The sequence below is a fragment of the Columba livia genome, chromosome 24 (genome assembly GCF_036013475.1).
Source record: "Columba livia isolate bColLiv1 breed racing homer chromosome 24, bColLiv1.pat.W.v2, whole genome shotgun sequence".
Lineage (NCBI taxonomy): Eukaryota > Metazoa > Chordata > Aves > Columbiformes > Columbidae > Columba > Columba livia.
Window position 1 is genome coordinate 1153131 of NC_088625.1, and position 22558 is coordinate 1175688.

Consider the following 22558-nt stretch of genomic DNA (forward strand, 5'->3'; position numbering starts at 1 on the left):
GGATTTCTTTTTTTAAGGCATCACTGGTACAGGGAGCCCAGTATCCCCATTGCCAGTCACATCCATCATCTCGCAGAATTTCAAGCATCACACTGAGAAAAACATCTTCAGAGTGATATTGCAGTAAAGATGTCACACCAAGGGAGAGCTATCAGTCTGTGCCTCGTACGTCTTTAATGGTGTGCCTTTGACAGCTTAACAACAGCTAAACAGTTTCAGTCTCAGCAAGAGATTTCCAGGCTGTTTAAATACGAGAAATACGACATTTTAATTAGAGGAGCCACCGCCAGCCACATGTCCAGTTTAGGATCATCCTAATCTTTAACGTGAAGGAGAAGAAAAGCAGGTCTGCTGTATTAAACAATGAGAGATAGTTATAACTCACACGTCACAGTACAGCTTAGCCCTCACAGAGCATTTTAAACCTGCTGTCCTCCCTCTTGATCGAACAACTGCCAGCTTTTTCTGGACAATAAGCATTTCTCAGACACACCGAGCCTAGAGGAGGCCACTGAACAGAACCGCCCTGCACTAGAGCAGTTCTAGTTGTTGGCCAGAGCTGAAAAGGACGTCTCTGTCATATGCATTCATCCTTGTTTGCACAAAATGAAGAACCGGGACATTTCTGAGTGGCTAAAGCACTAAAGACAACACTGGAATACCAGCAGAGCTGATGCTCAGCTAGAGGAGATGGGCTCCAGCACAGTTCCACTTGTTCCAGCCCAGTCGCGGCGCTGGAGCTGTAACAGCTCTCTGTTCGGACCCGGCAAGCCCGCCTGTCCGGACCCACCGTTCCCTCACCGCAGGAGGCAAATTACACGTTTGCATTGCTGCTTTGGTGTGTGTGCTGGGACCTGAAGTGCACTGCACGCACGAATACACATGTCTGTTTCTCCATCTATAAAGGATAAAAAGCAACACGACTCCCAGTTAACAGTGTCCATCAGGAAAGACGCATCTTCTCCCCTGCAGAGTTGTGGATTATTTGTTTGCTTTGCAGCATCTTTCCAGTTAAGATGATGAAAGGAAGTCATCATCTCAGGCATGTTTTGGAAGTGCTTAGCAAATTACCATAGGGTTGCCACCGGCTACACAAAAGTGCTATTTACTGTGCCAAAAGAATCACCTCCTTGAAGACCATATGTTCTCTAGAGAAATACTCAAGCTCTAGAACATCTTCCCAATGAAGATGAAGAATTATTTCCCAGCAGATACATGACTTAAAACTTCATCTGAAGACAGCCAGCTCTCTGGGGTATCAGCCGTTAAGTGATGATTTCTTGTCTGGGGCTAGCAAGCCTCCTTGCTCTCCAGAACACTCTGCAGCATACCCACAGACTACACTGCTCCCTAACCTTCCTCATTCTTCTCCAAAAACCACTCCCACAAGCAGGACCACACATAAAACCAGGATATACTTGTCATAAATTCTACTCTACTCACAACAGAAGCATATTTTCAGCAGAAATGGTTGAATCTGGGCAACTGAATTCAACATCTCTTCTGCTTCCAGAAGACGCCATCCACTCAAAGCCTGCTAGAGACCAGCCTTTTGAGCTAATACCCACAGCTGGGTCTTGGGAGCCCCACCTGCCTGTTTCCACAGAGTAATTGCCTGACAACCCTCTCAGGTGCTCGTTAAAAAAGAAAAAGTGCTTTGAGAATTCGGGGTAACCCAAAACAGATACTGCTTTTCTAAGGAGAAACTTTCCAACCAGACTATGAAAGTCCCACAGCAGCATTTCGCACTTAAGACTGGGGATTACCGGTAGCGCTCATGGCAGGGAACGAGGTTCAGAACTGCACCCACTTTTTGGCTTCTCCTTATAGCCATGTTTCTAATGACAGCCTCGGTGTTCAAACTCTGAAGTGGAGATGCAGTCAATCAGTAAATTGAACGCTTAGGATAAAAGCTCTTGGCTCTTTTCTTTTGACGGGGTGGAGTAGAATTATTCTGGAATTGCTTTCATCTGTGTTGCATCCGTTTAAATACTTTCTACCAGTGATTTTTCTTCCTTCCCTGTTTTATTTTATTCTTGTTTCACAAATGAGATGTCAAAAAATCTGACACATTGCCATACCATATGCTTAGTGCCTATTTGCAGCAGTAGGTGAGAATATCATGATTCAATTCCCACCTGTGCCAAGGCCATTTTACACCAATCTGCTCTGTAGGAAAACAAGAAATAAAAGCAATAAAATCTGCGTAGACACATATGTGTGTCGCTGTGCACAGTTTCAGCATTGCCCATATGAAAAGGAAGCATACATATACCCATTTCCATCCCAGCACAGTTAGCGTTAGAACAGGAAAGCAGTGCCTAAAGGCAGCATCACCAAGCTAAAATGTTCTATGAGCTTTGTCAGACCCTGGAAAATAAGTTGTGGGCTTCCTTCCGCAGCTCCAATTCCTTTAACTCTTTTAGTGTTTGTGCTTAAAAATGTCTCTTAAAAAAAAGGTATTCTCCTGTAATCACCAAGCTATGGGGGTTTAACGCATAGAACCTGATATTAAATAACTCAAATCATAGACACCAGACTGAGTGATCTACAAGTCTGTTCTTCCTGGAACAAATCTGGGTCTTGAAATCTTAGCATCATTCACCAGAGTCTGAGTCCCCAATTTGTTCCTCAACGAGTCCTTGCCTTGAAGCAGCGTAATGATGTTTTCTCTCTGATGTCTAATTGCCAACTGGAGGGCTGTACAGCCCGTGATATCTTCCACGTCAAGCAGAGCACCAGCCTTAATCAGCGTCTTTATGATGGCCATGTTGCCCTTGAGGACAGCAAGGTGCAAGGGTGTCCAGCCCACCTTGTTCTTGGCATTGACGTCTGCCTTGCACTCCAGGAGATTGATGACGGTCATAAAGGAGCCCCGCTGGACTGCAAAATGGAGGGGGGTCCAGTGTGACTTCTCAGCGATGTTGGGATCTGCCCCACACCTCAACAGCTCGCACACCACCGGCTCGTCGCTGTAGCGAGTGGCCAAGTGGAGCGGCGTCCAGTCCATGCTTCCTTTGGCGTTCAGTTTGGCATGGCTGCCTTTTAGCAGGTGGATGATTTCAATGTGTCCTTTGAAAGACGCCAAGTGCAGGGGAGTCCAACCTTTGTCTGTCCTCAGCTCCACGTTGGCTCCGTATTTGATGAGTTTCTCACAGATGAGGTACTTCCCCCTCACCACAGCCAGGTGCAGGGCACTGTAATGGTTTTGGTCCAGGCTGTTGACAGAGGTTCCCTTCTTTAGCAGATAATGGACCACCCTGAACTTCCCCCTCTCCACAGCAACATGAAGTGGGGTTCTGTGGTTCTTCTGCTTTTTCTCCAGGTCTGCCCCTTGGCTGGCGAGCAGCTTCACCAAGCTGACGTGTCCAAAGCAAGCTGCCACATGGAGGGCAGTTTTGCCATCCAGCTCCTGGGTGTTGGAGTCAGCCTGGCGAGACAGCAGCACTCGGGCCACATTCTCAAAGTTGTTCTGTGACGCCAAGTGCAGGGGGGTCCACCCGTCATGCTCCTGAGCATTCACCCGCGCCTGGTGGTCCAGCAAGAGGCGTACAATTCTGTCGTCCCCATTCTGAGCAGCGAAGTGAAGAGGCGTCCAACCATCATCATCAGGCATGTTGATGTCTGCATCGTGCTCTATCAGAAGTGAGCAGATCTCTGGCGACCTCTTCTGAACAGCCATAATGAGAGGGGTGTAGCCACACACCACCTGGCTGTTCACATTGGCTTTGCGGCTCAGGAGAAACTTCACCTTTTCCACATTGCCCTGGATCACCATGAGGTGAAGCAACGTGAGGCCATTCTCATGGACTCTGCAGATTTCCTCAGGCAGAATGTCCTCTGCATGTTCAGTCTCACTGTAAGAAGGTGGGATATGAACCTCCTGATTATCAGTTTCTAAAGGCAGGGGAAACAAAACAGGAGAGGGTAAGACCAAGTGAAATAGCTTGGTGTGCACCAGATGGGAGGGAGAATCTTTGAATCTTCACAGTACGAAACGAAACAAAAGGCATGTTAGAGGCAAGGAATATGAAACGAGGCAAGAGCACTACATGCAGCCTCTTAGAAAGCAGCAAGACGCTTGGACTCTCCCTCACAGGAGCTGTATCTGCTATTTCCTGTAAGGATCATTTTCCTTAACTGAAAAAGTCATCCACATTAAAAACTTTCTTGAGCCACACGCTTATCCCTGGAGAGCGAGGAAACAGGCTGATTTGGTAGGCTTCCCCTGCTTTATTTTTGAATTATAAAGAAAGTCCGCTACTTACCAGCACTTCCAGCATCCTGGGGGAACGTGAACTCTTCTTTATCACTCTCATTTTCAGGAAGGGGAAAAGAAAAAGCCATAAGACAAAGTTGTTTATTTGCATTCTACAGCATTTGCACAGAGTGCTTCTCTGCAGCTGCTCTAGAGTTTTGTACTGTAGTTTGAGGGGTTTTTAACCAATTCTGTTATTGCATCCAAAACTCAGCAAAGGAAATGACGACCCTAACAGGAATGCAGGAGCCTGAACATGATCTCTGGATATGAACTAAGTTTTCCTCCTCTTACTCATTTGCTCCCAAATGCACATATATTCTCCTTCCTTATCGCAGCACATACTCACGGCAGCATCCCAGCTGGTCATTTTCTCCGTGGTACAGGGAACCCAAACGTCCCCACCTCCTCAATACCCTGTACCCGGGCATCTCTTTCCTTGCACAACCAGGCAAAACCTCAAAACAGCCACAGTGATCAACAGCTACTTCTCACTGCATGAAGCTGAGTTCTAGGCAAAACTACCCTCCAGTAGCTGGGCTAAAATTGCAACTATCTTGAAAACCATGGGGTTTGTTTTGTTTAATTCCAGTCAGAGCAACACAGGGATTTAAAAATGAATTACAGACGTACAACCTGTGCAAACACACCGTGCAAAGGTTGCTGCTGTGCCCTTGTTGCCTGATGATGAACAGTGATGAAGCAGGGAACACAGTCTCGAGAAGGGCGAGAACAGTGGACCCTCCAGTGGTGCAGGGAGCCTTCCTCACCTGCTGGTTCCCGGAGATGGCAGGCTTGTGGGACATCTTCCTAACAAGGCGCTCGTTCTCTGGATCGACTACAAGGCTTTGGATCAGCGACAGCAGCATGTCTGTTTCCACGGGGATATCTGCCAGAGCAAAAAGACCGTCAGCTGTGCACACCACCCACACGTGGAGAACCCGAGGCTGCAGGAGTCTTCTACATATCGACCATGCAAGGAGGAAGGAAAGAGGGAGAAGGAGGATGTGTTGACAGCAAATGGCTACCAAGCTTTTCCACGCAATAGGTGATTTAACTGGCAAAGTGTCGTGTGCAAGCTTGTCCCCCACTTTTTGCTCCATGCAGCAGACCCTCGGCTAATCCACATCACAGTCAGCCGCTGCACCTGTAAAGCTTGGCCTTTGCCGAGGGTCTTGGTCCCAACACCTCTTCATCAAGTCAACCATCTGCTGGCACTCCCCCGGCCAGTCGTCGCTGATGGGTTCTAGGCAGGGCCTCTTCCCAGCTGCAACCTTGACTATTATGGCCATCATGTTGGCTCCTGGAAAAGAGCAACGTGCACTGGGCTTTTTCTCTGTGAAGACGGCTGCAATAGACATTGCAGAAGTGCAGAGCACACAAGAAGCGTCCATATTTACCTGCATAAGGCTTCTTCTGCATAAGCACCTCCCAAATGACAATTCCAAAGCTGCAGGCAAGGAGAGATCATGAGCAATCACTCCCATATGTACATGAACATAAAATTCGCTTATTGCTTTCATCTTCTTGAGAAATGGGAAAATTAGGAAACAAGTTCTTCAAGATGAAAGGATTTCATCCCCAATACCAAAAGGACAAGGTCTTGTGAATCATCACACGCATCTCTGGTGGCTTGGGAAAAGAACTGGTATAGGGGGCGAGTGGCTTAGAGCATTTCCTGTGAAAGTCAGGCTCTCTGTGCCTTTTCACTTTATTCACGTCGAGTTATGCAAGGCAGGGAGCCAGAATATAACCCAAAAGAGGCAACGTGCTGTGTAAGAGCCAGGTGGCAACACTGTGTGACCTCTGACCAGCAAGGCAGCCCTCACCTGTACACATCATACTTGATTCCCGGGGGTTTGCTGTTCTGCAGAAACATTTCGGGGGGGATGTAGCTCAGAGTGCCTCTCAAAGCAGAGCTTTCGATATATTGCATTCGGCTAGACTGCTCCATCCACTTTGATAGCCCGAAGTCTGAGATCTGCAAGCAGAAAACATTAAAGCCTCCCCCCGCAATGCTCACAATCCCACCCCTCCTGTATTAGCTGGGAGATACCTCTACCCATCATGACCAGGGATATGAGGAGGTGCCTAGGAGCTGAAGGTTGATAAAGCCCTGGTAAAATGGTAGCCAGTGGTTTTAACTGAGTCCTAACTTGTGAGGGTTCTGGAGTCATTTGCAAAAATAACCCTTCTCTTATTTGAGAAATAGCCTGCCCCTACAAACACAGCGTTAAGGTCATACCTTGACATGCATATTCCCATCTAGGAGAACGTTCCCTGGTTTTAGATCTAGGTGCAGCAGAGGAGGCGTCATGCTGTGCAGGAAATTCATAGCCAAGCCCATCTCATGGATAACCCGGAATTTGAGCTGCCACGACATTTTGTGAGTGGGAAGAATTTTCTCCAAGGACCCTCTTGCCATATATTCCATCACTATCCCCAAAGGGCTGTTGCAGACCCCATAGATGGTGACAATGTGCTGGAATTTGATTTTCTCCATCTTGGTTGCCTCTTCCATGAGACAGTTCATACTGGTCCTGGAAAACAAACAAACAAACCCCAAAAAACCCAAACCAAACCAACAGTGAAACCAAGAATTGGCAGCAGTGGATTCACAGGCTAAGTGAGCATACAGCAGCTCGGTGACAGCCTTTGCAAGCAGCTCTGCCCATTCCAAAGACATGCATGCCATTCTGCCCCTTGAACTGGTGGTAAAGCAACCGTATTGTGATCTTTTGCAGACTAAAATCTAACATACAGCATGTTATGGCTTTTCAAAATGAGCTGAGGATTGCTTGGGCAAAATTCAAGCACTAGGCTCCTAGAGAAAGCATTCAAAGCCTTTTCCATTCCCATGTCCCCAGGGCAGCCTCGGTGGCAGCTGCAGGGTCCCTGACACACTGACCTGCTGAGCTTGAGCAGCGGGAGCTGGCAGGGCCAGAGGGCTCCCCTGGGCCATCCCTGTCCCTGTGCCTCTGCCTTTCTGTCCATGAACGTGGTGATTCTGGTGCCAAAAGGAGTCTAGACATGTCTGTCCATAGACCTGCCTCACTAAATCTGTACATTTCCCAACCTGCTGAACGAGTCGGGGTGCCCAGAGCATGCTGACTGCAGCCAAGCAGTAAAGGGGCGAAGCTGCATTTAAAAAGAACGCCCTGGGAATTAATCTGGGCTTGCAACAACATTATTCCAGGCCACTGACAGCTCTAAACATAGTTCAGCTATGCAAATCCTCCTGCCAGACTTCCTCTAGCAGGCTCCCCACCGCAAAACGTTCCTCTGGACTGCGGAATCTCAGGAATTGTATTCCCCACTGTGGAAGAAAAGCTTAACACAGGCTTAACACAGCTGCAGCCCTCAGCGTACAGGGTGCAGATTGATTGTTCCCCGTCCCAGAAGATGATGAACACGGAGAAAGAAGTGACACTATAAACACTACAATTCAACCATTCTTCTGCAGTGCACACTAGGAGCTGAGATAATCCATGAAAGCCATATGATTAAATCTACCAGAATTGATATATACAGGAGTAAAAGTGATTAACTGGGCTCACTTTATTTCCCCAAAGAGAATTAAACGCAAACAACATCTGAAGAGCGTGAGCAGTGCGAACTAAATAGGACAGTCACTGCTTGGATTGAACCATATCAACTGTTGTCAGATTACAAGAAGTCACATAAGCATGTGATTTTAACCAGGCAGAATCCTTCCAACCTGAGAAGAACAACATTTTAGAATAAATAACTTCACTGACTTGGTTGTTTTTCATGGAGGCTGCCTATATGGTATATATATTGCATTGGATGGGTAGTGGCGGTAATTACCTGGCTTTTGTGTCTCCAGCCCCAAGGTGCTCAGCAGAAAAGCCTCTGCAGGTGAGAGACAAAGCAAAAAGCAAACGGAAGGTGCGGGTGCACATGGAAAGAGAAGAGCATGTCCGGAGGGCGCGAGCGAGGGAGCAGAGAACTGCGTGAGCAAAACCAGCTGGAAATCTCTGTCCCCCAGCTTTAAACCTGGATCTTAAAATGATTAATTTAGTCTAATAGGTACCTGTTAGCTCTAATGTCCAGTGAAAGCTGCAAATAAGTAACCAGGCTGCTTTCATCCACATGCCCATGTTTAGTTCAAGATGTCTATTTCAGCCTCCTATTTCAACGCTAATTGCCCTAAAAAAGTGTTACTTTCCCACTTGCACATACACAGGTAAGAAAGAAAGAGAAGCAGAACTCCAGATCACTGGTGTTTTTTCCACTTCCTTTGGGTACTAAAAACTTGACTTCCAATGGAGAAGAAGCCATGTGAATATTTCCTTCAGCTTTAGCACCAAATCACCACCGATCGCTCTGACCGTTTGAGCTGCTGAGCTAGGAAAGGCCACACAGTTACCTCTCTGCGCTGGAGTCCTGCAGCAGGTACGGAGAGCACTTCACCGCGTAAACCGTTCGCCACTTCTTGTGCTTGACTTGGTACACGTGCCCGAAGCCTCCGCTGGCCACTTTAACCCAGTCTTCTTCAAAATCCTCCTTGTTAAAGACAGTTAAGCTGCCCAGCTGCCTGTCTTTCTCCAGAGCCATGGTAGCGAGGGCAGTCTGGCCGTCTGCCTCCTGCTCTGGCCGGATCAGAGAAGAACAAAGGACTTGCACAGGGAGGTGGGGAGTTACCTGTGGTGGAGCATGTTGCTGCTAAGAGGTGGATCCGCAGTGTCACTCTTGTTTGATATGCAGAAGTGCTGCATTACCTAATTCCAGGTATGGCGTCGAGCTTGGCCAGGCGGGGTGTACGTCCACATTTCCATAAGGCTGCCCTTCTCTCTCATACCAAGCGCTGGGTGAGCAAATAAAGAGTACAAGGTGAAACCAGTGCAATGCAACAACCCCTGAGCAATTGCACGGCGCTGAAGATGGGATTTCTCACCTGGGGCATCACTATGGGCTGGGTGAAAGGGAGGCAGACCACAGTTCAAAGGAAGGCAGGCCTCACACCCAGAGAAACCCACAGTGCGGCACTGCATGGGTGAGCTGGGTGGAGGCGCAGAAAACACTCCAGAAGGGTAAAGAACAGAGACCCCAGAACTAACATGTGGTAAACATGAACGCATTAACCTGAGAAAATGCTTCAATAGAAAAAGGACCAAACGCAGTGAGCCGGAGCGGTCGCCCCGGGGCTGAAGCATGCTGTCAAGTGCCTGCAGGAGATACTTGAAGAAACAGGAGAATACTGAAGAACTGGTCTGAGCGGTTTAACCGTGAGAGCACCAGGAACAGCATGCATGCTTTTAGTTGCTTTATGTCTTGACTCCCCAGCTGCAGAAAGGGTTTAATGACACTCGTCTGGGTCTTGTGCATATATGTCTTTGATGACTTAGCGCAGGCACTGTCTCTGTAGATAAGTCAAATATAATGTGGTGCTTGTTTCCCCGGTGCTACTGCAATACAAATAGTAATTAGTGTTTCTGAAGGGGAATTATCATGGTGTCTTGACCTGGAATTTTTAGCTACACATGAAAGCAGAATAAATTACTGGAGGGAGAGTGATCCAGGTGGAAGTGCAAGCTATGTCTCCATTGCACTTGGCACCAGGCGCTCTGGCCCATCACTCACAACTGAAAGAAGGAAAAGGAAAAAAAAACACTTTTAGGAAATAAACAACCACCACCACAAACAAACCAACCCACAGGAGTCAGGGTCTAATGTGATTGCTGCTGATTTCCTGCCGTTCCCTCAAAGCTGCCCACCAAGCGTGATGCTTCTAGCCCAGGTACCAGCCTGGCCACCCGCCCTCCCACTTGCTGGTGCTCACCTGCCAACGCAACTTCCGAGCCAAGGACAAGCAGGATGGGGCTCCATTCCCTCGAGTGTAGGCACAGGCACGACAAACCTTTACTGAAATGCCTGTGTTTTATTAGAGAAAGCTCTGGAGAAGGAGTGGAGGAAAACACCGCATGGCTGCAGAGCGGCTTTTCTCACCGAATTGCTCACCGTCCTCCCCCGGCCGCTCCCGGCGGGGCTGCACCCCCCGCAGCCCTGCGGCGATGGCTGCCCGCGCCGCCCCGCACGGCGCCTGAGCCCCAGCCCTCCCACGGCGCTCCCGGATCCCGCGGGGGACGGCGGATCCCCACCCGCCCCAGACGATCGCGGACAGTCCCCACGAGGGCGACAGACGCCCCCCACCTGTCTGTTTGCAACTGACCAGATGAGTCAGTTTCCGACCGACCCTCTTTGGGCTCCACCAGACCCTTGCGCTTACTACTAGAAGGTTTTTATTTCATTTCCAAGGCTCTAAGTGTTCCATTAGAATTCAGGAGTACATTTTCCAGCTGTAGAACTATTTACTAGTAGAAAAGTCTAACAGAACCATCTGGTAGCACTTCTTAGTGTCTATGGCAGCCAGGAATTACCTAGGACAATTTAGGACTTGTTAGAGTGTCAGCAATGACCTCACATCTTTAACACTTGTCAAAAGAAAGACCTATTAGTATCCAGCACACTACGGGTGTACACTCCGCAGTGTAATCCTACAGATTGTGTACTCATTATAGTCACTACCAGTACAAGGCACTGGGCAAACACAAGCAAGAGTAGGAAAAGTGAATTGGCATTGCTAAGGAGATCAAGTCCAGACTCACGGGACCCTAGCAAAGAAACGCTCCACTTCTTAAATAAAGTTTCATTACACACACACTTGAGTCTTCATTAACATGAATTTCCACGTTTAGAATGCGTGCAGGTACTTGAAGTCCACACGGCATTAGGTCCAACGAGACGTAGGCCATGTTTTCCAGCTTGGCAACAAGTGCAGACGCTGCTCGAGCACTTGAAAACAATATACGATGCTTTATTGAAGAGCTACATGCAAGCGCTGGGTTATTTCCTTCTGCCAGAGCAGCTGCATCTCTGCCATCTTCTGGAGGCTCGGTGCCTTGGCACAGCACTGACAGGCCAGCCCGCAGCACAGGCTCTTCCATCCAGTCTCCAGCTGCTGGAAATTAACTGGATGCATCCGACCTGATTTCTTGTCTGCTTTCCCATTTCTGTGAGCAGACCGTGTGCTGGTGCTTGCACATACCGCATTGTAAGCTCTGCTCTCCCTTACAGCTGGACCACTACTACAGTTCTTCCTCTGCTCTGTAGTTCGTGGAACTGCTCGTGCAGCTGGGAAGAAAGGAAGGAGAGACGTGCATGAAGCAGAGACTGGGTGTCTTGTTCCCTGGGTCAGCAGAAGCTCTACAAAAGCAATACAGTGTGCAAAGCAAAATCGATTGCTTTTCAGATCAGTGTAGCAGAGGGTCGGGATCTTCAGGACCAGTCAGCTGCTCGTGGGTCACAGGCCATGGATTTCTGCAGCTTGTGGACAGTGTGTGTGTTTGGTTTTCTGTCTGTGATGCAGCCAAAGGCTTATGGAAGCACTGCCCAGCACAGCAAAGCCAGTAAGGGATCCCAGCAGAACGGGCACCAGCATGGCAGAACCAGGACCTGAAAATAAGGAAAGAAGTAATCAAGCAGTGAACAGCATTAAGAGAGGGAGGGAGAAGAAAGAGAAGGTTAAACTCCTATTCATCTTTATAGCACACCAGCAGATATGGCTAAGTTTCTTTCCATAGAGTAATCCGGATGGGCAGTGTCTTTTCAAACACACTGCCTTCTCTGCCATAAAATCCCAGCAGTAGATATTCTTTGCATACACAAGTAAATGCACAAGAAATCAGGTGACTCAGGGATGGGGCCAGTGGATTTCAGAAGTCTCTCATGCCCATGATGTGCTGGGTTCAGTGTCACTTCTTTCTAACAGCTGGTCAACATCTAATTGGGATATAGGAAGGCCAAAACAAAGATGAGGAGTCGTTGGGATATAATCTGGTCATGCCAGGTGGCTGTCGAGAGGGTTGTTAAGTGTACTGCTTTTCTTACAGCAGGAAAAGTCAAACAGAAACTTCTGCAAGAGAGACACAGAGAGAAGAAAACACAGGAGACCCACCTTCCATAGGCTGATATAGAAACCTGTTCCTGGTTCTAAAAACTGGACCGAATGAGACCAGGTTGTGCAGGTTTCCATGGCTGTTCCTGTCACTCGGCTGCAGGAGCGGCTCCACGCTGTCAAAGCACTTCTGGCAAAGACACATGAAAAACATTTGAAAAGGCAGATCTGAGCCCTTTCACGTAATTCCACAGTGAGAAATTATTATAGCTCTGCTGAGCCTTTTCCTTCCAATTCACCTCTGAGGTTGCAAATTGCTTATTTGTTGACATGCTTCTTATGTTGATTGCACAAAGCAACGGTAAATTGTGGTCATACAGTGAAAACATAGCACTGTGAGCTCAGCCTAACAGGGAGCAGAAATTGAGCTGGGCCTTTAGGAGACACAGAGTATGCAGGAGATTAAGAACAACCTGTACGAGCGAGGTAATCTACCACCACCATTCTTCACTGAATCAGCTGTGCCTGCTGGGAGCACCAAATCTTTCCAGCAGTTCCTTAGGCCAGTGAGAGCAGAGCGGTCACACGTACCTGTTCACAGCCTGCTTTGCCATGCAGACAGACACTGAGCTGGCAGTGCAAATAGGCCACTGAATGATTCAGCATCTGGAACAGCTGGATGGTGAAGCTAGCAGCGCCGGAGTTACTGCTCTGCAGGACCTGGATGTGGCTGCATTCAAATGGCACCCTGGCAAGGACAAAAGGAAGACGGTTTCAAATTGCAGCTCTCCCTGACTGCAGGCAGGGAAGAAGGGGATCTGCTGACACTGGTCTGCACAAGTTCTGAAGAAGGTGCCCGCATCTACGGAATCAGAACCAAACAGAAATCCACCAAGTATCGGTGTCCCGGGCTGTGCCTGTCCCTGCTGAGGAGGCCACAGTCGCAGAGCAGCAGAATTGGTTCGTGGCGGGTGATTTTGCTACAACCATTGAAGTGGCTGCTGTAGTGCCATAGTCATTCCCTGCCCTGGACTAATTCAGGAGCACTGCAGAGGTGATCTCCCGCTATAGCCCATACGGGCAAATCAGAAAGCCCTTTTACTGGTGACGATAATGTGTAGCACTTCTAACACACATTACAAACATCAGCTAATGAATCCTCCAGTTTCCCTGTGCTCAACCCAGATGGGTTTGGCAAGAATAGCCATGAGATGGTGATGAGGAAATGGAGGCCCGTGGAGAAGCCCGTCTCCCATCCTTGGACCGCTGTGATGTCCCCTAGCAGAAATGCAGGAGGTTGCTGTAAACGTCCTCCAGGGATCAGCCCATACCCAGCCCAGCCCCAAAGACCCGTGTGGCGCCGTGCCCACCGCCGCAGCTCCGCGCCTGACCTGCGGAACACGCAGCACGTGGCGCCCGGTCCCCCCGGGCTGGCGGAAGGCGTCACGCAGCACGATCGGACCTGCAGCACGGGCTGGCTGCCGTTACTCTGCACGGCGAGCAAAGCCAGGAAAGTCTCCTGGGAAGGTGCTGAGCCTTCGGCTTCGGGGTCTGCTTCTGCAGCGGGGCGCAGGCTCATCTGCACGGTGTAGTTGCCGGAGCCGCAGGCATCGTCACTCACAACTGCAAGGCTTTGGGGAAAGAAGGAAACAAAGCTGAGGCCCAGCTGGGCTCACAGCCTGTTAGGAACAGAACAGCATCAGGGTGAGTTTTCCCAGGGAAACTCAACAGTGAGTTGAAACAAATGAACAATATGTAGATCCTGGCATGAGAGAGCTGCCCGTGATCAGAATCACCTCCTGCCTCTCTGCACAGTCAAATAATTTGAACCGAGGGGACCTTGGCAGCATTTTCCTATGTGGGAATATCTGCCTTCTCAGCCGGTGCATTTGATCGCTTGAGCAATATCAAATGTTCCACTTGCAAAATGGCAAGCAGATTGAGAGGCAGGGAGTCAAAAGCTATTGTGAAAAAGAAAACCAGGTCTGAAGGATGGTATTAATATCAAAACATGAAAAGACTCCCCACCCCCGCCCCTTTTTTTAATGTAATGTCGTTGCTGAACAAACTAAGTGTTTGTGAAACCACAACGCAGCATACTCATGTTACTGAGCCCATGGAGCAATTTGGATATGAACTCCCTCTCTTAAATTATGCAGCATAAATATGCAACAGGAACTACAGTGAGATAATTACCCGTTGAGAATGGCAGCGTCTGACTGCAGACCGCTCCTCTGGTGCGATTCCCTCAGCAGCGCACTGGGCTCCGAATCCAGCAGTGTTAGAGCAGTTACTAAGCCCTCAGCTGCTTCTTCCGTCACCTCGTTTGTTCCAAGCATCTCCTCTGCCTCCGTGTTCAAGAACAGCCTCTCAGATCGTCCAGTGTTTGCAACACCCAGCAAGGAATTCCCCTGTGGTGTAAGCGCTACCAGACCCTGAGCAGAATACGAAGGGCTCTCTGGGGTTGGAAGGAATAGGATGACATCTCTAGCTAGAAGCGACTCAGCATCCTTGACAGGTACCCTGCTGAAGACAGCTGACTGATTAGTAACCTTGTTTACAAGCCTATTAGCAGAGACAGAAAATGCTGTTGTTGTAGATGGCCCGGTGGCGTGCATCAGAGCGTCAGGGCTGGAATGACCAGGCTGGTGTTCAGTGTTATCGTCCGGTGATGCCTTCACCAAAGGGCGTCTTGCTGATGGCTGATGTGGAGAGGACACGGGTGATGGAGTGGGCAGCCGGCTGGCAGCGGCTGCATCTCCTTGCACTGCTGTGTCCTCAGCCTTCCCCATTGCTCTGGAGACCACAGCTGATTTGCTCACTCTGGCAGTTGCGGGCAGCACCACGTTGGGATCAGATTGGACAGTTGATGTTGGCAGGAGAAACGTTTGTTTGTTTCTAAGTGAAGTAGTGACATACTCATCCTTCACTGCAGAGAGAGAAGACATTGCTAATGGAGACTGTGATGTGGTTTGAGTCAATTCAGGCTGTCTCTCAAGAGCAATCACAGATTCTGCAGCCACAGATGGTTGTACTGGAGTTAAAACAACCTTCTTCCCAAGAACTGCAGTGGGGTCTTGCTGTGTCCTCGTGTTAAACGCGGCTGACAGAGACGTGCTTGTTCCCAGGAATTTACCAGTTCCTATTTTTCTTGCACTTGTGCTGATTTCAGTTGGTTTTGTACTTTCTCCTATGTTGGCCTGTGAGAACAGCTTAGTTGGGGCTCGATGGATCTGGTCACGTTTCATGGCTGATAGCAGGGGAACATGTGTAGACATAGGTGAAGGTGGGCTTGCAGGAGAGTCTCTATACATCCTTGGATGGGTAATTGTAGCCAGAACTTTCCCAGAAACTGTTGTTTTCATTTGGACCGTTGTTGAAAATGGAGTGTGCGCTGGTTTAGTTGTTGGTCTCTCTGTCATTATAAAGGGCTTAGGCACAATGGGAGTGAATTCCAAATGCTCAGTAAGATCAGGTTTTATAGAAGCGGTTCGGGTTTGTGCAGCTTTAGCGTGCACAGTGACTCCCGAAGAGGCCGTGCTGCCAGCTGCTGGGTCTTTGTGATCATTTCCAGCTGGAAGCACCGAGAAAGCTGATGGTGTGCTAGGTACAGGCTGAATTTGCGACGGCAGCCTTCGAAGTGCCTCAGTACTTCGGGGACCTTGCGAGCTGGACTGCAAAGGCGTGATGCCTGTGATCATCTCTACTGCGTGTCCTGTGGTTCTCGCTGAGCGCAAGGCCCAACACTCCGCGCATTGTGCGTGGGCAGAGGATGACGTGGTCACTGAGCCTCGGTGCTGGCTGGCAGTTTGCAATGTTAGTCTCTCACTGTGCTGAACCCCATCGACAGTCCCAGTGATAGTGAAGGGAGGCCGGGCAGACATTCGAATATCAGGGAGTCCCTTTGCTGACAGTAAAGGAATCACAGAAGAACGTGGCTTTTCAGTGGTGACAAACACTTTGGGGGAAATACGGGGGCCGTGCTGTGCAGTCGTCGCTAATGGTGGCGCAGGGGAGGTGAAGGGCCCTGCTGACGCACCGTTAAGTAAAAGCAAATCAGTCCCCTCGTCCTGCTGCAGACCGGGAGCACGCAGCTGCAGCTCTTCGCGCAGCCGCTGCCAGCGTGCGGCCTGCGCTGCCGTGCTGGGCCTGGCCCCCGCGTCCAGCAAACGCTTTGATGCTGAGGCAACAGCTGGAAACAAAGTACTGGTGGCTGTGTAATTAGGATTAGTTAGCGCTGGCTGAGAAGTTACCGTTGTTTTCTCTGCTTGTTGGCTGGACAGAGTGGAGAGAGCGGTTTCAGGCCTCAGGGATTTACTTGTGGGAGAAGAGGAGCTGGTTTTCATTGGGATATCGTGGCTGCTTTCGGGGGTACCCAAATTCAGTTCTTGCTTCTTTGTGAAGAAGAGGGCAGCTTTGTGGTCATCTTCACCCTCAGGGGATGTCACCACCTGTAAATCTGGTCTGTCAGAGGGCAAAAGGATAAATACAGGCCTGACGAGAATTAAGCTAGAAGGACTCAGGTTTTGTAGGTTTGCAAGGTGCAGCGCTGAAGAATTTGCTGCCGCCAGGATTTGCTGAATGGAAACCAGACCCCCAATGCTGGTGTTTGGGAAGTTTGTGGGTAGAGGAGAACCTTGCATAGGCTGCAAGCAGATCATGCCATTAGTACTTCTAAGCAGAAAGGACAAGTTTGGGGATGTTGGTAGCATCGTAAGTTGTTCACCTCTAAAGGCACTGAGGTTTTTGGTGGCTGCATTATGTGCACCAAACTGCTGTGCCAGATATGCTGGGATCCCACCTGAAACCCCGGGCACCTCCGGTCCAGGATGTGCTGTTGTTGGGCTGGACCGGCTTCCCTGTGCACCCAGGGAAGCAAAAGCTGCCGGGCTGCCAGCTGGCTGGATGTGGGAGGCCGAAGGAGCAAAGCTGTGCACAGGAACTCTCTGGTTGCCATTGTCATGCGGTCCAGAGGGGCTGGGGACCGGGACGGCTTGTGGAGTCAGTGCGGGAGAACCAATTTTCCCTATCTGTTGCGGGAGACTTTTCTTTCTCTTGGAGTCCTCCCTTGTGCTCATCTGTAGCATCATAGAGAAAGCTTTCTGAGATATAGGATGGGCTGAAATGCCTTGAACTCGAGACCCAGAACCAGTAGGTGTGGATGAAGTTGGTATGTGAAGTCCTTTCTCAGCAGAGGTGGGGACACCCATTAGCCGCAATCCAACAGAAGCAGGAAAAGATGTACCTGGCGGCTGAAGCCCTGCAGGGACAGAATCAAATGTGCTTACAGGCTGAAGGGATGCGTTCTCAAAGGCAGATGGACCTGCAAGGAGTGCAGATGTTGCTCCTCTTAGCTTTTTAGTAGTTTGGGAAGGTTTTAATGTGGAAATCCATGACTGGCTTAATGAGGATGAACTAGCAGAAGCCTGTGGGCTCTCCGAGGATCTGGATTTTTCAGGTTTGTTTGTCATTGTCTGATGATCGGTATCTCTTTGCAAAACGAGAGCAGTGGTTTCCTGAGAGCTCCTCTTGGTTTCTTGGGAAACGTCTTGTTTAGTACCACTGACAGTCCTGGACAAAGAGACGGGCTTTTGTCTATTGGTTGTGCTAACGGGCCCTTGAAACGGAGATGGCAGTAAGTCATGAACTGGAGCTCCCAGGTGCAACGATAATGCAGAATGTACGTTGCCTTGCGGGAGTGTCTGACGAACCTGTCCAGAACCATTTTGTACAGCTGTTGTTGAGCTTCTGGCTCTGCTGCCTGTTGTCTCTTGCTTCAGTGATAAAGTAGGGGAAAACTGAATAGCACTTGTCTGTGTCATTCTGGAATAGAGCGCAACAAGGTCCCTTGAAGCTGGCTTTTGTAGGAATGCAGAAGTTGTAACTTCAGCATCCATACTCTGAGTCTTCCTCACGTACGCAGGTGTCACACCAGCTTTGCTGTCAGGCTGGACTTGTGCGTTTGTGTCTTCTTGCCTTTTGCTAGCGGGAGGCATTCCTGTTGGTAACCAGTCCATCCTCGCCCCTTTGAGAGCACTCTTAACTCCAGTGGAAAATGGAGATGCTGTCGTTTCTTTTCTTGAAGAATGGAAATTTACCACTGAAGTCAGAAGAGGCATTTTAGGACTTGACACCTCCACCTGCTTGATAACAGGGACAGAAGAGACAGCTGCAAGCTCGGGGGAGTCTCGATGTGTCCCTCCGCTGAGAAAGGGCTGGGGCAGCCCCGCACGGGAGCTGGTGGGATTGAAACCAGCCTCAGTAATATTTTCTGGTTCTCCTTGCTGTGACCTGGCTGGCTGTTCCAGATGTGTGGTAGCCTGGGATGCTTGTGTGGAGACAGGGATGCTTACGCTGCTCAGGATCTTGCTAGCAAATGTGTGTCCATCCTGGAGTTTCAAAATTGCTGCTTCTGCGTGCGGTTGCTCAGGCACCTCCGCGTTTCTAGCCGACTCTTCAGGCAGCACGGCTGTGCTTTTTGGAGCTGTCTCTGTGCGGATGGGAATGAATTCAGCCGTCATTTCATTGGCAGAGTCAACTGCTGGGCTCTGCAAATTAAAGGTCACCTCATCCAAGTTATCTTCTGTAATGGCAAACACTTCGCTGGGCACTGGGCTGCTCTCAGCTCTTGGTTGGGCTTCTCCAGGAAGGCTCCAGCCTAATGCTTCCCTGACATGGTGTTCATTCCCGGAGGCACCTAATGGACAGAAAACAAGCCCTTTGCCTATTCAGTTTTACATGAACTTTGAACAGCTTGCAGCAGCACTTTGCAACAGGCTGAGCGGGAAGCAGAACGTTAAGTGGCCACTGACTCCATCCAGAACCACACAGGAGGGAAGACGGGCAGCTCTGGCATTGCCATTCTTGCAGCCAGCTGCTCTAAATCTGATCCTCTGCTGTCTGTATTTGGGGTCATATGAAGAATTACTAACTAGGTGGAAAAGTCTTTGACACCACCCACCCCAGTTTATCTTTACGATAAGAGCCATCTGCCCATAGACACATTAGCCGAGTTAATGTCATGGTCACTTGCAGGCTATGCTCACAGGCGTGCAATAAGACGTAGAAAGCAAAGGCTGACTGGCTCCCTGCAATGAGCGACAGCAGCCCAAGGAACTCGTTTGAGGCACAACAGCATTACAAACTCAGCATTGATTTCATACTGTCAAGAAATATTTGGCTGCACAGCTGCTCCCCAAGAAATCACAGTATCACAGTATGTTTGGGATTGGAATTGCAGAACATTGTGTTATCGCATGGTGCAGTGTCTGGAAAAGTATATTCCGAACAACACTTCAGCAGACGCGAGTTTGATCCTCAGTGCTGCGATGGACCTACTCTATGAAACGTGACTGTGTTTGTCCTTTGCTTTCCCCTTGTACCTGAAGGGGAATGGGCTGTTTCTTAGCGTGGGCAAACAGCAGAGCTGTGTCCTGCTTTGGGGCCACTGATACCCCCACAAAACAACATTTAAACCGAATCTCGAGCCTTACAGCACGGCTGCACAAGCAGAGAGAAGTTGCTCCCTCATCCCATTGTTGTCACACACCCAGACTGATGCACAATATTGAGCACAGTTTTTCTGTTCACTGATGATAGAGGCAAAGAAGGCAAAAAGGCAGCAGCTGAGATTAGAACAAAACACACCACTCACCTGATAAATCAAATAGTCCAGCTGCAATCAGAATACAGACGGGGAATTTGTCCTGCATCTTGTGAAGTGGCTCCCGAGTCACCCAGGAACAGTGAATTCAGACAGGGAGCAGCTCGCTCAGGAGTCGCTGCTGCCTCTTAGCAATGGGCATTAGCTGTGCTTGTTCTGGAAGGGCAGAGGATTGGGTTACTTTATAAGATCTTTGGCCAGACAGTAACCAATAATCTGTTCCAAAACAAAAAAAAAGGGAAAAAAAGCCTGCACCAATTGGAATTGATTGATTTTCAACAAAAGAAGAGAGTGTGTTCGTGGCAAAGATGGAAAGTGGGACGGTAAACATGAGAGGTTTCCTGGGCAAGGCAGCTCTTTGTCTCTGAAGAAAGAGTTAAAAGGCCACCTGGAGTACTGTTTGTGGATTTGGGCCACACCGTTTGGAAAGGATGCTTGAAAGCATCCAGAGAGGCACAGGAAAGCTGGTGAAAGGAGTGTCCTATTCCTTCCTAGGAAGGAATATCCTATAGGAATTCCCTATAGGAAGGAATATCCTATGAGGAGTGGCTGAGGACTTTGGGCTTGCCTGGCTTGGAGAAAGGCTGAGGGGTGACCTCCTGGCTCTCCACAACAATGGAACAGCTTCCTAGAGAGCTGATCGGAGACCCAAGCCTGTCGCTGTTTCAAAGGCATTTGGACAATGTCCTTAATAACATGTGTTAACTTTGGCTGCGTTCTTAATTCGAGAGTCAGGGACAAAAGCCACAACACACAGAGAGAAGCAGATTATAACAGCAAATAACCCCATCTGGCTCTGAGCAGCCTCAATCAGCATTTTGGTGAGACAAGAACGAGAACCATAGTGAAAGAACAAGCACAACAAATGCCCAACAAGCACACAATTTCAACTTTGATAACAATCAAAGAAGGAACCAGAAGCTTCTTGGGCAAGGTCATAGTTACACCCTTTTTACCTTTAACCATAAGGCCCCAGTGTCCTTGCAAATGTTCACCTGAAGACAGTAAGCAGTTTACATGAGGCATCTGTTTAGTGCCAGGCACACTGCCCCCCCTGCCCAAATAATGAGCAAAACTCTTGGAGAGAGGAAATTTATAGCAATACACATTAAGGAGACAGGAGAGAACATTATTCCATGGCCATAACTGTTGCAAGTGCAGTGGAAATCACATGTTAAAAAATAAGCGAAAGTCAGATAAGTAGCGTAATGACAGCTCAGAAAAGCAGTGCAACAGACACGGAGGACGGGGCGATTGCTCTGGGGAGAAGTAACAATAAACTAGTATTCATCCTTCAGCAAACTGATAAAGGGTAGTCTAGTAGATAATACAGCAGATTTGGTGCTGACAGATATCGTTTCCAGCCCCAGCCATGTCACTCACCTGAACGCGGTAACCAAGGTCAGGTCACTTCATCGTTTTCCCCCTCTGTCAGTTGTCTGGGAAAGAAAATGATCCCAGCTGGTATCTGCACAGCACCTGGCACACAGGGCCCTCATCTGTGCCGGTGCCTCTACCCCAAACCAGCACGCAGTAATGTGTCACGTTAGCTGACACGTTAAACGCTTTCAAGAAGGCTGTTTCCAAAGGCTCCACTTCTCCAAGTTGTGTTCTGCTTCTTCCACTGGTTGATGGTCTATCCATTGCCTGGTCTTGTTTCACACAGCTGAGAGCGAGGCCAGGTCTGTACTATTGTGTTACCTGCATTATAACACACATGCTCTTCTGCATCCTAGGTACTGTAACCAAAGCTGCTGATCTGCAGTTCTACCCACGTCACACTGTTGGCAGAAAGTACTATGGTACATCCGCATGGATACCAGACCTGGTACTGTTAAAACTGAATAGCAAGAAACTTTAACATTATAATAAAGGCAATAATTCTCCTAGAAAGAGTGGTTAGTATACCCACAGTCCCTGCAGAGCACATACCCTTTAGAAAGCACAGACCTCTTCCCACAGACTGTCATGAGCCATCCTACCTGAACAGCAGTCGAGACACTCCTGAACCATCCAACCTAGTGCGGTGGTTTTACAAGTATAGAGGTGCTACAAAAGTGATCCGTAAGTCCTTAGCGACTCCAGCTGGGCCTACCGGCAGGTTCTTTGTTTTTCACGTGGAACTACAGCTTGTACGGCTCAGTGCCCCTTCTGTAACTGCTCGGTTGCTCGGGTGCACTTCTCATCCCCAAATGGCAATAGATCCTGCTGGTAACCTGGTGTGCTTGGAAGAATTCTGCAATAGCAAGCCTTTTGGAGGAGGACAAACCAGTTCACAAACACCTTTTGGGAAAGGAAGTCAGAAGCAATTCTGTCACCCGATCACCATTTTCTTCTGGGAACAACAGCAACTGGTATGTGAAAGGTTCCATTAAGCAAAACCCAGCTTGTCAGTCAAAACCAAGAAAGATGTTAAGCTTTCAGGCTCGTAAGATGATTTCAAGTCTCCTGTAATTTTCTGGTGACACGTGGCACCCGCTGTTCCCTCTGACATCCTGCCTCTGTTAACGCAAGATGCTGTAACCTTTTTCCTTAAGACAATGCTTAGTGTTAGTCAGGTTTAGAGCGCAGGACTTACTTGGACTTGAGCCCTGCACACTGTCTGTTACATGTTTGCCCAGGCAATGCTGGGGTCTTTAAAATAGAATTATCAATTATATGCTTTTGCTGCGAGGGGAGAAGAACCATGCGCAAGAGAATTTCCTTCTCCTGAAGTGGG

The 22558-nt window shown here is 48.9% G+C and overlaps 2 protein-coding genes across 3 annotated transcripts; both read right to left on the bottom strand.

The window, feature by feature from the left end:
* Positions 1–2006: 2006 nt before the first annotated feature.
* Positions 2007–8908, bottom strand: ANKK1 (ankyrin repeat and kinase domain containing 1). Of its 2 annotated transcripts, none has more exons than XM_065040237.1 (8): positions 8649–8908; positions 6504–6798; positions 6088–6239; positions 5659–5708; positions 5406–5561; positions 5029–5147; positions 4269–4314; positions 2007–3897 (listed from the first exon to the last, which is right to left on the bottom strand). In XM_065040237.1, the coding sequence occupies exons 1-8, from the start codon at positions 8834–8836 to the stop codon at positions 2549–2551; spliced, it is 2355 nt and encodes a 784-aa protein (XP_064896309.1). In that variant the 5' UTR covers positions 8837–8908; the 3' UTR covers positions 2007–2548. The 2 variants fall into 2 exon arrangements, with proteins under 2 accessions (XP_064896309.1, XP_064896310.1); XM_065040238.1 differs by lacking the exon at positions 8649–8908 and adding an exon at positions 7167–7399.
* A 1596-nt stretch (positions 8909–10504) lies between these two features.
* On the bottom strand, positions 10505–20036 carry LOC110357573 (mucin-2-like). The gene is made up of 6 exons (XM_021285215.2): positions 19831–20036; positions 14373–18873; positions 13568–13807; positions 12768–12924; positions 12237–12366; positions 10505–11734 (listed from the first exon to the last, which is right to left on the bottom strand). Exons 1-6 carry the CDS (start codon positions 19886–19888, stop codon positions 11583–11585), a joined length of 5238 nt encoding a protein of 1745 aa, XP_021140890.2. The 5' UTR covers positions 19889–20036; the 3' UTR covers positions 10505–11582.
* Between the last annotated feature and the right edge of the window lie 2522 nt (positions 20037–22558).

Excerpts from the sequence above, each read along its gene's own strand:
- ANKK1 (XM_065040237.1), bottom strand. The coding sequence starts at position 8,836 with ATGGCTCTGGAGAAAGACAGGCAGCTGGGCAGCTTAACTGTCTTTAAC. Across the intron at positions 5,709-6,087 it reads ATCAAGTATGATGTGTACAG|CTTTGGAATTGTCATTTGGG; the intron begins GTGAGGGCTGCC and ends CCTTGCCTGCAG. Across the intron at positions 5,562-5,658 it reads GCAGAAGAAGCCTTATGCAG|GAGCCAACATGATGGCCATA; the intron begins GTAAATATGGAC and ends GCTCTTTTCCAG.
- LOC110357573 (XM_021285215.2), bottom strand. The coding sequence starts at position 19,888 with ATGCAGGACAAATTCCCCGTCTGTATTCTGATTGCAGCTGGACTATTT. Across the intron at positions 13,808-14,372 it reads GACGCTGCCATTCTCAACGG|CCTTGCAGTTGTGAGTGACG; the intron begins GTAATTATCTCA and ends CTTTCCCCAAAG. Across the intron at positions 12,925-13,567 it reads ACGTGCTGCGTGTTCCGCAG|GGTGCCATTTGAATGCAGCC; the intron begins GTCAGGCGCGGA and ends TGTCCTTGCCAG.